This window comes from Carcharhinus amblyrhynchos, chromosome 9 (genome assembly GCF_965287045.1).
Source record: "Carcharhinus amblyrhynchos chromosome 9, sCarAmb.v2.hapA, whole genome shotgun sequence".
Taxonomy (NCBI): Eukaryota; Metazoa; Chordata; class Chondrichthyes; order Carcharhiniformes; family Carcharhinidae; genus Carcharhinus; species Carcharhinus amblyrhynchos.
In genome coordinates, this window is record NC_137332.1 from 54,892,541 (window position 1) to 54,908,735 (window position 16,195).

The 16,195-nt window shown below is 41.6% G+C and overlaps 1 protein-coding gene across 4 annotated transcripts in view; it reads left to right on the top strand.

Annotated features, from left to right (window-relative positions):
- LOC145347814 (cytosolic phospholipase A2-like) overlaps positions 1-16,195 on the top strand; it is a 173,788-nt gene that overhangs the window by 119,656 nt on the left and 37,937 nt on the right. For all 4 annotated transcript variants that reach the window (XM_080195701.1, XM_080195700.1, XM_080195699.1 and 1 more), the window contains 5 exons: positions 1,052-1,196; positions 2,166-2,302; positions 3,471-3,693; positions 10,177-10,291; positions 12,784-12,921. In XM_080195701.1, the coding sequence (XP_080051827.1) occupies positions 1,052-1,196; positions 2,166-2,302; positions 3,471-3,693; positions 10,177-10,291; positions 12,784-12,921 (758 nt within the window). The remainder of the gene's footprint in view (positions 1-1,051; positions 1,197-2,165; positions 2,303-3,470; positions 3,694-10,176; positions 10,292-12,783; positions 12,922-16,195) is intronic.

The window sequence follows — 16,195 nt, forward strand, 5'->3', positions numbered from 1 at the left end:
TTCCTTGAATCCTGAGGTGGAACATGCTAACTGAATACTCCAAACCCTCTTTGAATGAAAAGCTGATGGATCAATCAGTGCCCGAGACAATGACACAAATCCCTGTCTTACCAACACAAATCTCACCAGGCTACTTATACACTGATTCCATGTGCTCACAACTTAGTCATAAATTGACTCTGTATTACCTTATCAAAGGTGTTTTGAAAGTCTATATAAGTTACATCCACCTGTTTCACTTGTCTATTTCTGTTACTGCTTCAGAAAATGTAATAAGTTTGGCCAAGCAACATCTGTCCCTTTTGAAATCTTTGCTAATTATTCTTTATTATAGATTTGGTTTTGAGCTTTTTTAATTATATTCTTGGATAAATACTCCAATAGTGTTCCTATTAATAATGTTAAACTGACTGCTCCATTGTTCCTCAAATTTTATTGCCTCTCCTTTTTACTTTTTGAAGGACGAGTTGTTTCACCAGGTCATTGACATTATTCCCTTTTCCATTAATGCTTAGGCCTCTGCTATGTCTTTAGCCTCGCTGAATATATGCAGTGATGTAATCCATCCAAAATAGCAGGGAGATATTCCCTGTGAAATTGTCCAGTTTATCAAATAACTTTCTCCCCTCCACCCCGCCCCCACCAATACCTTTTAACAATCTTAGATACTCATTTCAGTTCAATCACCTTGTTGATTTTGCTTTGAAATCCTGCCTGCATTCTTTTCATTGAACCATTTTTCCACATGCCGTGGCTGGGCCTTTTATCATTGAGTAACCTAACATCATGCTCACTGAAATCACAGCAGCATTTTTAGCAACTATCTTTCTTAGAATAATTTTATTAAAATGTACTAATCAGGCTACTGTCAGAGGAAGGTGGGTCCCTGTAGTTCGAAGAGTATTGTATAATCTCACGGTCCAGTGGTTGCTTCAACCATTTGAGCTCTTTCCTTGCAATGTTGTTCGTATCTGAAAGACTACTGCAACTCTGTCCTCTGTTGTAATTTTTGTAATCACGTTTCATTGTCATCACTCCATTTTCCTTCCAGTTCTTCAGCTGATCTGAGATTCAGTATGGCACTGTGTGATGAGGAGAAATCATTCAGGCAGAAGAGAAGAGAAGAAGCTTTGATAGGAATTAAGAAGCTCTTGGGTGAAACGAATGTCATGAATGCCCCACGATCAATACGGGAGGTAAAACCTGTTGATTACCGGAGAATTCATCCTACTAAGGCTGGGAGTTGGTACACAGTATGGAACATAGGGGTGAAGTTATCTAATTGCAAGCACAATAGGTAAATTTTATAACCTACGCAGATCTATATTCCGCGTGGCTTTCACATTACATGGAGACTGTTACCAACATCTTACCCCAGCCTTCCAGTCGGTGAGGATTCCTAACCAAAGTTTTTATGAAAAAACTTTTAATGGCCTTTTTCAGTTTTACAGCCAATTAAATACTTAAAGCCTAGGCATTGTTGAAATGTTTGAAAAACATGTTTATACAGAAACTGTAGCTATGTTCCTGCTGAACATTTCAATTTAAAAGTTCTGAAATAGCCAAAGTGCCAATTTGATATAGAAGTACACGGAGCAAACTCCTGCAAACAGCAATAAAATAAATGACCAAATCACCTGAATCTTCTTGGTTGAGGGATAAATATTGTTCAGGATACTGGGAAAACTCATGCAAAATTCTTTGGATAGTGTCATTGGATCTTTTTTCACATCCATTCAAGGGGACAGAGAAGGTCTCACCCAGCACCTTCAGCAGTACAGTACAGCTTCAATCCTATACTGACGTACCAACCAGGATGACATGCTCAACTCTGAGCAATGGAATTTCAGCCCATGACCTCCTTATGCCAAGGACATGACTGAGACTTGATGCAATGTTTTAATTCCTGCAGACCTGAGATACCAAGGCTTTATTTGAATCTTTTCCTCCAACAGCTCCTTCTATGAATATCCATGTAAAAATAGTGCAAAATTAAACAATAAGTCACAAGTGGAATAACAATATTCAATCACAGATTAAAAGCCAGCTAGTTACTGATGTACAGTGGGTTCATCACATAGTTTAGGTTCAGTTTTGTTAGATAATGACGTAGAATTGTACAGAGTACAGCCTCTGATGCGTGAGTATTTTTGATTATATTTCAGGTGCCAACGATAGCTGTTCTGGGTTCTGGAGGAGGCTTTAGAGCGATGGTAGGGTTTTCTGGAGTTATGAAGGCATTGAAGGAGTCCGGGGTTTTTGACTGTGCAACCTATATTGCAGGTCTCTCTGGTTCCACTTGGTAAGTTGCACATTGAGAGATCTCTCTCAGACATTATCTTGTGTATTATGTGAGCTGTTAGAAACCTCAAGCCCTTCCTGAGGCTGAGAGATAAAGGCAGCACACAGTGTTTATAGATCAGATTATATGGGTTTGATTTCTTCTCAACCCTACTTTAGCTGATCTCAGCAATGGCATTGATGGAAGACCAATCCTGTTAGCTTTAATGTAAATGAGCTAAGACCATCCCTCTTAAGAACAATCTGCCATCTCTGCTGGAAACTTTCATGTGTCGTTACAACTAGACTCAGTTATGATGCACATCAAAGCCAAGAAGCCTATCACTACTTGCCACCGAGAGTGAAGAATGGCTTCTGGGCAAAATATTAAAGAGATGCTGGACCCATGCATCCAAACTGAGCTATATCGGCCAGGAGTTGAATCAGAGATGTTCTGGTGCCCGTAGACATTTGTATATTTGCCAAGACCCACAAAAGCAAGTTTACAGCCTGGAACAGAAGCGTCTGCAAGGTGAAAGGTTACCACACTATTCTTGCTGTATTCTTTTTCTGTGATTCATGTCCCACGCACACTACTTGCAAAAAGTAGGTATAACTATAAAGCCAGAACATTACACTGGTGTTGGCATTGGCACTTTCTTTCTTCTGCTTCCTTGCGCTATTGATTTTGTTATGAAGTCTAACCATCGAGTCATTGCAGTGCAGAATGAGGCCATTCAGCCCACTGAGTCTACGCTGACTCTCTGACAGAACATCTCACCCAGGCTCTTTCCAGTAGCCCCACATAATTACCCAGCTAACCTACACATCTTGGGACACCAAGGGGCAATTCAGCTTGGCCAATCCACCTAATGTGCATATCTTTGAACTGTTGGCTTTAACCTAAATGAGCACATTCCACGTAGTCACATTATTTGAATTAATTTGCCAGAAAACCGCTTGGCTTTTCTCCCAAGATCCAGAGCTCCAGGAAGCTGAAAATATATAATGGCATGCTGCCACATCCCGTTGGATATTTTTGAAAGTTTTGGGGATCTGTTCCTATTTGATTTCTTTGGGCTGGATGGGAAGAGAGGCCTACTGCCAGTATTGTGAAAGGAGGGAATTTGGCAGCATTGAAAAGCTTTTGTGTTAAGTCTCTTCTTTATATATTTCTCCTTTTCCAACAGGTACATGTCAACATTGTATTCTCACCCTGACTTCCCAAAAAAAGGACCTGGTGAAATCAACAAGGAGCTGATGGAAAATGTCAGCTACAGTCCGATGTTCCTGTTGACCCCGCTGAAGGTCAGACGTTACATTGAAGCACTGTGGAAGAAGAAGAGGTCAGGGCAGCCTGTGACCTTTACTGATGTGTTTGGGATGCTTATTGGCGAAACATTGATCCAAAATGTAAGTTGAGAATATTTCCTACTCTGGATTATCAAACCGCACAGCCCTGATGCATTTTAATAATTGCAGTAGTCCTTTGAGAGTAAAAGTGAAGCTGAAGCTTCGGCACAAGCAAGCTATTTAGTTTAGTCAGCACGCCGATGTTTTGACAGATCTGAACAGAGGGACAGGCACCTGCAGCCTAAATGAGGTTTTTTTCAGCTAAAGAAGATCCCAATTTTAAGGTTTTTCCCAAAGCTGGAGTAAATTTCATGGTAAAAAGTCTGACAACACCAGGTTTCAGTCCAACCGATTTTTTTGATAGTAAACTCACTAGCTTTCGGGGTTTGCCCCTTCGTCAGGTGAATGGAGAGTGCTGGCCTCAGACAGAGCATATAAAGCACAGACAGTTTACAGATTACTGATTAGAATGCGAATCTTTACACCATTACCTCGTGTTGTCAGACTTCTTACTGTGTTTACCCCAGTCCAACGTCGGCATATCCACATCATAAATTTCATGTCCAGAGTTATTGACTACATTCCCTAATTATTAAAGCTATATTTTATGAGTTAGAGGAGTAAGAATTATTTGTTACATCTTTGTTATCAAATCACTAAGGCAGTGTAAATCAAGCCTGCCCATCCCATGCACTGAGTGAGAAGTATTTTATATATTTTTAAAAATCGACTGCTTAGTGTAAACTTCCCGTTGTACTGTAATTGCAAGGGAGTTGGCCTTTAAAGTCGGCATTGCTGGGTTTAATAAGTGAATCTTCGATGTAGTGAATTCCGATGTGGTGACTCTTGAAGGGTCATCACATCTAACTCCGTCACCACCACTTCCTCACCCAATACAAAATATGCTGAATGTTTAGCTTGCTTTTTGCTCCCCTCCCTAGCAAACATGTGCAATAAAATAGCTGAAGTTTGTGAGATTTTTATAATCAGATCAAAGCTGTGCAGAGTGGATGATACATCTTGGCTTCCTTCTGAGTCCCAACCATTCATTGATTCAATTTTGGGGCAGCACAGTGGTTAGCACTGCTGCCTTACAGTTCTAGGGACCCGGGTTCAATTTCAGGCTCAGGTGTGGAGTTTGCACATTCTTCCTGTGCCTGCGAGGGTTTTCTGTAGGTGCTCCAGTTTCCTCCCACAGTCCAAAGGTGTCAGGTAAGGTTGATCAGTTATGCTAAATTGACCCTAGTGTCAGGGGATTAAGGAAATAGGGCCTGGGTGGGATTATGAATGGTGCAGACTTGATGGGTCAAACGGCCTTCTTCTGCATTGTAGGGATTCTGTGATTCTTCAAATAATTCAATTCAGTGATATCAAAAATGTTCAAAGGCTTGGACAGAGGAAAGGCTATTGTCCTGACAACATCCTGGCTGTAGTATTGACAATTTGTGTCCCAGAATTAGCCATCCCTTTTTAACCAAGCTGCCATCGACCCAACAATGTGGAAAATTGACCAGGTATGCCCTGGCCTCTCAAAGCAGGAAAAATCCATTTGCTTTTACTCATCAGCAAAATAATGGAAGATATGGTTGGATTATTATCAAGCAACAGCCTGTTGAACTCAGTTTTGGTTTCACCATGGTCACTCGGCCTCAAAAGAGCTGAGTTCCAGAGGTGAGGGGAGAGTAACTGTTTCTGACATTAAGGCAGCATTTGACCAAATTCGACATTTAGAAGCCCGAGCAAAACTGACATCAGTGAATTGGGTGAAACTTTGCGACTGGTTGGAGTCATACCAAGCGCAAAGCAAGGTTGTGATGGTTGGTGTTCAAGTATCTCAGTTCCAGGACATCACTGCTGGAGTTCCTCAGGATAGTGTCCTAGGCCCAACCATCTTCAACTGCTTCATCCTTGGCATGGCCTTTATTTTTCGTATTTATTGATGGGATGCGGAAGTCACTGGTTCGGCCAGCATTTGTTGTCCATCCCTGTTTGCCCTTGAGAAGGTGGTAGTGGTGGGCTGCCTTCATAAACCATTGCAGTGTATGTGATATCGGTGCACCCACTGTGCTGTTAAGGAGGGAATCCCAGGATTTTGACCCAGCGACAGAGAAGGAACGACAATTTACTTCCAAGTCAAGAGGGAAACTTATGGGCGGTGGTGTTCACATGCGCCTGCTGCTTTTGTCCTTCTAGATGGTAGCCCACCTTCCAGGTGTTCCCTAATGTTCGCCCTTGCATTCAACTCTCTTTAAGCCTACAGACCACATGTAGGTGATGACCTCTCACTCACTGCTGTCTCCATCCCCACCTCCTGCTTTTCAGTTGTGCATACTGTTACAGCACTTGCTGAGCATAGTATGCAGAACTCTGAGCCATCAGAATGCTCTTCTCTTTTGTAGTCTGCTCCTTGCTGACCAGAAGGCCTATCATCTGTGTTTCTTCTCTCACTCACTGCACCGAGCAGCACTTCCAGTGAGGCATCTGAAAAGCTCTTCTTTGTCCAGCACCTCCCTCTATCCCTTGGGGGAACAGCAACCTCAGCAATGGCTCCGGCCTGTCCTTTAAATTGGGCCAGAAGCAGCTTCCTTCCTGGTCCACAGCTGATGGTTTGGTGATGATTCTAGGCCAATTAAACTATTTTACATATTAGAATTACAGTACAGACACATTGATGTCGCAGTGCGGGGTCAGGACAGCGAACGGAAATCCTGCTCATTAGGTCTGTAACATGGGCAGTGTTCAGTTTAACAGTGGTATGCTCCCTTTGGGGAGGAGCTGATGGGATAACAAATAAGTTCAGGGAAATCTGAGACTATGATTTCAGCCATATATTAATACGAACAAAATCTGTATCCTTTCAGCAGTAAATCTTCAGTGGAATTTGGCAAGTAATCAGAGCGTACTACAGATAATCAAAGTATTTTATGCTATCAGACTTGCCCAATTACTATAAACCATTTGCCAAGCAAAGATTGCAATGACAGAATGTGGGTACTTTTGAAATATGCACATAGATCTGAGAAAAGCAGGAGACCAAAGATAAATCGAGCCTGGTGTTTTTATTATTGCGTACAGTCTGTATCTTATCATCACCAGTAGCTTCATCTATGCAGTTTCCAAAGGAAACATTCCAAAGCATTCCTGAGAGAGCACCTCATTGGCAAACAGAAAGGATGGTCTGCTTCCCTCACACCCCTCCCTGTCAGCCCATTGAGCCAGAGACTGATCCATTTGTGTTATGTCCTTCTTTTCAGCTGAACCGGACTATAAAAACTGGGTTCTGCCAGCTGATAAATGGAACTTTTTCCTCTCTACTTAGAAAGAAGAGCTCAGCTCTTGCCCATGTACTGTCGTTCTTGTGACTGAGGTTGATTTTCATTTCTTATTGATTGCCCTTATAATGAAAAGTCACTCAGAGTAATTTAAACCATGTCACACAAGCAGAGTTTACAGCAGGTACACCTCTAATAGGAGTGCCGACTGTCCCATGTTGCAGTAAGTTGTGGGATTAGGCCTGCGGGCTGAAATTTTCCAGCCGCTCCTGCCAGTGAGACCCTCCAGTGCAAACAATGGGAAAACCCTGTTGACAGCGGTGGACCGATGCCAGCCAGTGGTGAGCCGCCTCCACCATCCCACAACAGACTGCAAAGGGGTGGAAAATCCTGCCTGCAGCTCTTCAACCTGCTGAGTTCAAAATCTCAGCCTTACCTTTGGCTCTCATGTAGCATTTAGACAATCTGAGGCAGGAGTAAAGTGAGAAAGGGTCAATTGTTGGATCAGTCTGATGGCAGTGTTGAGTAGAGGGAGGATTACAGAGTCAGAAAAGGAACCCGGCATGAATACTGTTAGCAATGTAGATTCGAATGATAAAGATGCAAAGGAATGAAGCTTTGTAAAAAGTATGGGAATTGGCAAGTTTGAAGGTTGGTGGAATGTGGCAAGGACAATGTCCATTCACAAATTAGTTCAAGACCCAGGTATCAAATCCCAACCTGTCCTGGAGTTTCAATCTGGTCCTGTAGGAGCAGAACCTTAGAATGCCCCAAACAAGACCTGGATGGGGCAGGTTGCACTTCTTATATCACCTGCTGTCTGAGGGCTGACAGTGTCAGCAGTCCGTATACCTGAAATTTAACAATCCAAAAATATCCTAAAGTGTTTTGGGCTGTAGTCACCATAGATATGCAGATAAATACAGCTGCCAATTTGAGCACAGTGAGATCCCACTAACCGCAAATGAGATGACTGACCAGTTGATCTGTTTTGGTATTGGTTAAAGGAAGGAAAGAAAGACATGCATTACTATAGTGCCTTTCATGGACACAGGACTTCCCAATGTGCTTTACCACCAATGGCATATTTTTGTAATGTAGGAATGTTGACTGACAGACTGAGAGAAGATGACGCCCCCCCCACACTTTGAGGCTGCTATTTTCTCATTAATAAATCATTTTGTCTTCACAAATGAAGTTTGTGCAAGTGCATTAATGAAGTTACAAGCTCAACTTTATGCTTGAACCTTTAATTCCTCTGTTTTGAAATTCTGCTTTAAATTTTAGTGATTTACCTTTTTTTGTACTGTTCTCTATCTTGTACACATTTAAAAGCTGCCCTCCGAATTAAAGGCTGCTTAACTTTATTGGTTAGTTTAGAAGGATGATGTTGTGGTTTGGTGTTGACAGTAGAGAATGGGGTTGGTTTGGACTCAATGCACCCAGTGCTTCCAGTGTACTGTTTATGATCTAATTCAAACTAAGGTCCATGGATCATTTGTGGCCCCTGAGCCCTAGTTACTTTGTGGCCCACAAATCCCCAAAGCATTCAAAATCTATTTGCATTTATATTTCTTACTGACTTGTCCTCCTGAAATCTGTGCAGCTGAAGTTTAGAAAGGCTTATTATCGTAATTTCAGATGACTCCCTAATCAAAATAGATGTGTTAGTATCAGTAAGCTGAGGCATCTACTAATTAATAGGAAGAAGGTACACAGTTAAGCAGGTCCTAAAGACAATCTGGGCACTTCTGGTTCAGTATGTAGATTGCTGTGTTACTGCTTTGTTTGGCAGTCAAATTGTAAAGCAAATTTGGTCCCCTACCAGTTAGTGTGTTTTATCTTAATTAAAATATTTGTCTAGGAACTGCGCAAATGAAGCACAACATCCTGTTTCACAGTAAGGTGCCGGTTAAAGTCTAGCAGATGCAGTCAAATAAGGGACAGTCTTCCTCTGTGTGTGTGTGTTATTCAGCAGCACATACAGGCACAAGGCAGACTCATTTTAATGTCTCATTTTTACACCTTTCATCTCCTTTTCTCTCTTGTTCCCTCTGTCAGTTTAAATTCCACACATGCCATGCTGCACTTCATCCGAGGCGTCATTCTTCATACTCTACTCAAAATAGTAATAATTGGCAGACAGCTTAACAAAAAAAAACCCAAATGTCACAAATAATTTAGACCTTTGACACTGGGAGCAGGACTCTGGCCCTTCTCTGTACTGTCTGAAAGACCGCAACAGCTATTATTTATTCAGGCATGCTAGATGGAATTCTCCCATGTTGACGGACAGGTTCCATGGCGAAGGAGAGGAGGCCCAAAAACAGTTGTTACGCCAAAATGAATTTCCTGCAAGATGACCTTCAGGTGCCCTGCTATGGCAGATCAGGAATCTCACTGGAGGCCAGCATAAAAATGATTTGCATCCCGTTAATGGGATACAGATGAAGGTCTGACTGGAATCTTCCCCCCATGTCCGATTCTCTGCGACACCAGCAGAAAAACACACCAGTCTTGAATGAATTACAAACAACAGGGCATGTAGGTGTCCCGAATTAGCTGAATAATGCCAGCTTCATCTGGAGTTCAAGATGTAGGACCCCGGAACATCACAGCAGTGGGTGAGGGGAGCATTTGCAGGTGGGCCTTCCAAATTCAGTGTGATTGAAGAGGTCCATCTTCCAGCCTCAGTGTATTCCTGGAGATCCAACTTTTTTGTTTCAAGTTCATCATCTTTCTTCAAAGGTAGTCAGTGATGTGGGCACCTTTTCCTTATGGCACCCAGATATGATGGCAGGACTCATGCCATCAAGCCCACCCCACCATGGAATATACCACTAAACTCCCAGGTGTGTAATGAGTAATGTTGGGGGCCAAAAGATATGGTGTGGTTCCCCAGCAGCCTCTACAGCATGACTTAGCCCAGATGGGAGAATTCCATCCTTTTGTATTTTACTCAGCCCATGTGACCTTCAGCAGTAGGATGGTAAATGCACACTCTATATTGGCCAATAAGAAATACATTGTCAGCAAAAGAACCTTGACTGAGTCTGAAAGTAAAAGAAAGTGAGTGAAGGACAGAAAAGTAGATTTACAAAGCTAATTGTTGAAAGCTCAGAACTTAATGTACTGCTCAGTTAATTGAAAATTATATTCTCCACTTCTCATCAAACCATTGTTCAAGAGGAATCCACTTTTTAAAACGTTGTAGAGTATTTGATTGCAACAAATGCGTTTAAAATGCCTTCACTGGTTTGTTGTATTGCAGAGAATGAACTTTAAGATGAGTGAGATGAAAGACAAAATAAATGAAGGTCATTGCCCTATGCCCTTGTTCACCTGTCTCCACGTAAAACCGGATGTGTCAGAGCTCATGTTTGCAGGTTAGTTCTTTCTTTTCATGGACCATTGTAGCTGAGATAGGAAATCCATGCAGAGTTACATTGCAGAATCAAGAAGAGAATGCTTTTCATTCCCAAGCTTGTTTTTTAAGAGTACATTTCAATCTGTGCTTTGTCATTTGGGTGGTTCTGTGTGTTATTTCAATTTATGGATGCATTTTTGACTTTCTTTTTACTAGGAATCCTTGTTTTTTTTTCCCTTCTATGTTGGTGTTTTCTGTTTATCTACTACTTCTGTTTATAGAAAAGATCATTAATTTGGGTCCAAGGAAAGATGGAGAGTACCATGAATGTATTTCCCACAGCGACCGAACAAAATTCTCAAATCCTACGGAATAAAAATATAGATTTGGGGGCTTCTTCCTTGAATGCAACCCTGACAACACAGCCAATTTTTTATCCAAAGTTACTCACCAGTATCTTTCCAATCACATTAGAATGCACCAGTTTTAAAATGGGCATAAATTAGCACAAACAATTCTCTCAGATCTGTTCCTCATTTGAGCCCAAATGTATTATCAGCTTGTTTAGGAAGCTTTCCGATTTTAATGTGACAGATACTTGTAAAAACCTATTCAAAGGATGAAAAAATACAGAGCAAGCTTCAGTGAGTATATATTTTTAAAGTTGAAAATAATGTGTAGGTTTGGGGGATTAGTGGGATAAATATGGAGGGTTACTGGGATCAGGCAATGGTGGGCCTTGGTAAGATGGTCTGTTGGAGAGTCAGTACAGACCTGAGTCCTGATGGTCTCCTTCTGCACTGTAGGGGTTCTATGATTTTGTGAAAAAACTTGAGAAAGAATTCTGTTTCCTACCAGCCCTGACAATCTGGCCACAATGTTGGGATACTTGCCCAGCTCTCTCTCCAAAGGTCCTCATTTGAAGGGTACCCACATTTGAGAGTCAGGGGCTTGGCCAGTTTTGTGGGCAGAGATTCATTGAGATGGATGGATTAGTGATGGATATATCTGATCAAAGAGACTTGTGACTATTGGAATCATGTGAGTAACTCTTAAAATCTTTGAAGTCACATAATTAGTTATGAAAACTATATGGGAGCAAATGCCATAACTTGACTTCTTCATTAATTGTATACCAGAAGATCTGATTCTGTTGGGAAAACAGGATGATGTAATTGCCAGTTTGCAAATAGTCCTCTGGATGGAATGTAGGGCATAACTTCATGGGTGGGTGTGCATGCAGGCAGGGGTGCCTATAAAATGATCCACCTCTAACCCAGTCTCAATTTTAAAAGGAAATGGGCCAGGCTCCTTGTGATCACTTAAAGGCCACTTCCTGCCTGGTCCTTGGTAGAGAAATGGGGGTGCCTCCCTTACTGGCTCCATTTGCTGTTCGAGGACAGCCTCATCCCAGGTGCTGCCACTGGCCTCTCTGTTTCACACCTACTCCAGCGCTGCTGCCAGGCAACAAATTGGCTATCAGTTCTCTGCGGTAGGACTTCCTGAATGAGGGGCAGAAGATTCACCTCCAGCTAATTAATGCTGCATTAATGATTAACAGCTGGCATCAACCAAACAGTTCTGCAATCTGGTTGCAAACCAATTACGTGATTTAAAAGATGGAGGAATTTTGTTTGCCGTTATAATAAATGCCATATTAGAGATGGAAGACTCTCACTTTAAATCAAATAAAACAGGCGCACCCAAGCTAAGACCTGTGCGATATGGCCCTCAATGCCCAAGCATTCATAGAATCCTACTGTGCTGAAGGAAGGACATTTGGCCCATTGAGTCTGCACTGACCACAATCCCACCCAGTCCCTATCTCCATAACCCCATGCATTTACCCTAGCTAGACCCCCTGCCACTAAGGGACGATTCAGCACGGCCAATTCACCTAACCCACATATCTTTGGATTGTGGGAGGAAACCGGAGCACCCAGAGGAAACCCATGTGGACACGGGGGAGAATGTGCAAACTCCACACAGAAAGTGACCAAACCAGGAATCGAACCCGGGTCCCTGGAGCTGTGAGGCAGCAATGCTAACCACTGTGCCATTGTGCTGTCCAGTTAGAACAATTTGTGTGTTTTGTGCTTTGATTTCTGATTTGTTAGTTTGATTTTACGGAGCTGCAGGTTTTGAAAGAGGCTCTTTTAAAAGGATAATTCTGGAATGTGCGATCGGCTAACATCAAGTGCTGAAGACGCACACAAATTTAAATAATAAACATCAACTGCTAGAGACGCACACAAATTAATAGAAACATGGTATCCAATTTCATGTTGGTACTGAGACTCAATTAACATCCATATGGGGACACAAAGATAGTACACCCTGACATCAACATAGTCTCTTATGCTTAAGTAAAAGATTTAACTATTGCAATGGTATATAATGTTGACTCTGAAAGGAGTGTTTAAAATTTATAAATCAGTGAGATTATCTTGAACAAACTGACAATTATTCTTTCTAACTCTCACTTCCTTCATTTGTTTCTTTAACTTGCAGACTGGGTGGAGTTCAGTCCGTATGAGATTGGAATGGCAAAATACGGAACATTCATGCATCCTGCCATCTTTGGCAGCAAGTTCTTCATGGGAACAGTGGTGAAGAAATATGAAGAGAATCCACTTCACTTCTTAATGGGTATTTTTCACCAAGAAATTCATAGTAAAAACAGACATTCTGAGTCAATTTTTCTTTAGATTAACCAGGCAAATAGATAGTCACCAATTAGTGTTGGTCTGGATAGTCCAATTTTTTGACATTTATGAATCAGATTAAAACAATCTCCTTAAATGAGTCTGTTCCCTCATACTCTGATTTCCCCCCCCACCCCCCAACAGCCCCTTTCCAACATCCAGTCATTGATGAGTCACAGCTTCCTGCAATTTAACATTGGGAAACTAACCTGTCATTCACAGAACCTACCACAACCTCTATCCTTGTCATCCATTCCATACCTCTCCTACCTATTGGTTCAGGTCCAGCTCAACCGTTCATAATCTTGGTGTCATATTTGACCTAGAACTGAACTTCTACTCACGTATCCACTCCATCACAAATATAGCCTGCTTTTGGATGGGGTGAGTACTAAGTTAGAAGGAAGCTCAAACAGAATGTAGACATTGGCCTTGACCTATAGCACAAAATGGTCTGATTCTGTGTAATTCTATGTTAAATGCACCATTATGTTTTACCCAAATAGCAGCAGCTCTGACAACGTGGCACTCCTTTAGCACAGCATGAAGTGTCGACCTAGATTATGTGCTTAAGCCTGTATTTGAGCATAAACCATGGTGTGTACCAAGTGAGGCAAATCTGACAGGAGCGAGCCCCTATATTTGCCATTCATTTGTACCCTGCACGACAATGATCCTGAATATCAAAGAGTGTGAGTCTATTGCTGCCTTACTACCCATCATTATGATGTGTGACAAATTCCAACTCTGCCATAAATATCCTTGTGGGTTTAGTGAGCTTGTTCACTCCTGTACACAGTCCTTCCATTTACATTGAACAATGCCACCATATTGCCTACCATCTAATTAAATGTAGAGTAGCACAACTAGGAAGTATAATGGAAGTATAATCTAAACTAAATATTACCTGTTTCGTGCTGCAGAAGTGCAGCCTTTTAATAGGCAGATTGACATTGTAAATACTTTAGAAATGCAACATATAATGTGAGTTGTTAACCCGCTTGATGCTACAAACTGCAAATTCACTTTAATCTTTCAACCTGAAAATAATTGTAGTAAATGAGAATAATAATAAATTATTATCACTAACCAGTCCATTTGCTCAGCACCCCATCCACTGTTTAAACATCAGCTCCCTCCAGCACTAGTGCACCTTTGGCTGCAGTGTATACTATTTGCAAAATGCACTGCAGCAAGTCACCAAGACTTCTTCAGTAGCACCTTTCAAACCTGCAAATCCCACCATTTAATAGGACAAGACCAGCAGGTGCATGAGACCTCCAGGTTCTTCTCCAAGTTATGTATTATCCTGACTTTGACATAATTTGCTGTCCCTTCATTTTGTTAGTTAATATTCTGAAATTCCCAACCAGATAATATGGTGGAATGCATTTACACTGGCTGAAAAAGATAACCTAACTGTGCCTTCTCAAGGGCAATAAATACTAGCTTTACCAGTGACACTTGCTGCCCAAGAATACATTTTTTAAAAAAACCTGTGGCTCTGTCCCAGTTGCATAGTGGTTACCACTGCTGCCTCACAGTGCAAGAGATCCCAAAGGTTCAATTCCAGCCTTCAGTGACTATCTGTGTAGAGTTTGCACATTCTCCCTGTCTTTGCGTGGGTTTCCTCCGGGTGCTCTGGTTTCTTCCCACAATCCAAAATTGTGCAGATTAGGTGGATTGGCCTTAGTGTTCCAAAATGTATAGATTAGGGGGATTAGCAGGGTAAATACATGGGATAGGACCTGAGTGTGTTGCTCTGTTGGAAAGTCAGTGCAGACCCAATGGACTGAATGGCCTCTCCTGCACTAGGGATTCTATGTTCCAATTATTGAACTAAAATTATTTGTTTGTACTCCATCTTAATGTTAAACCAGACCAAGACTTGGAGTGGAATTTTATGTCCATCACCGGGATCTTCCACTCCCCCACAAAATAGATGGATCTTTCAATGGGCCACCACATCTTCCGGCCTCATCCCCGTCACAACAGAGCCAGATAACTCTGTCCTTGGATTAATTTGGTAGGCACTGGTCTTACAATAGACTCGCTCGCGTTTGCTGGATTGTCCTGACTGACCACATTATCATCCAGAAGAAATGAGCCAATTGCCAACATTTTGTGAAGGCGGTAGTAATCCTTAAAGTAATAGCAAGGATTAGCAAACACCAGTTAGTATATAAATAATTATAATGGTTTATTTACAAGCAAATAAATGTACAGAGTACTTTCACAATGTTAGGATTGGCCAATTGAGCTGACAATTAAATTCCCTCTGCCATTGAGTGTAGGTTATTAGAAACCACATTTTGCTAATCTTACAATGCACGGGACTGTAGTGACTGGCTCCTTTTAAGGGGTGTACGTTGGGAGGGCATTTGAGCCAATCATCCGATGGGAACGAACACGGGGATCTCAGTGCAGAATGCAGGCTTTTGCAGCCAGAGTAGATTCCACAGCTGGAAAGATTAACATTGTGAAAGTACTCAGTTATAGTTTGTTATGCTAACTGGTGACCACTAATCCTTGCAAATACTACATTGGCATCAAGAGTGGGATCATTGTAACTGAGTTCACAGTAAGGAATTCGCAGAGACCATTGTTGAAAAACTGCAGCGTGAATCAGATTAAGCTAAGCCGGAAAAAGAGGAAGCAAGTGATCTTTTGCAGCCGGAGTAGATCCTAGATCTGGAAGTGTTAACATCGTGAAAGTACTCTATATATTTATCTACCTGCAAATAAACCATTATAATTATGTATATACTAACTGGTGATTGCCAAGCCTTGCAATTACTACAGGGACCGCTTTCACAAAATGTTGGCAGTTTTGAGCGTAAAATGGGCAGTATCAATTCAGCTACCCACTATGCACCTCTCCCCATTCTCATTTCTTTTGAAATCAACTAACCTTTATTGATTAAGTTTAAAAAATGACAACAGTTCTGCAAACTGATCTGTTTAGTTCCCGACATCCCCTCACCACTTCCACCAATCAGGCTGCTGTATTAGTTTTAGTTTCTTGTGAGTTAATTTTAACTTGTGATATAAATTATCCCATGGCAATATGGTAGGAGCCCCCACCAGCCTGAAAATACCCAAAATAAAAGCATTTTCAGTTTAAGGGATGGTTTATTGATACTGCATTATTACTTTTACCAGTGTCATTAAAAGGAAAGGACAAGCAACTCCTTATCTGAAGTGCTTATTACTGAAGT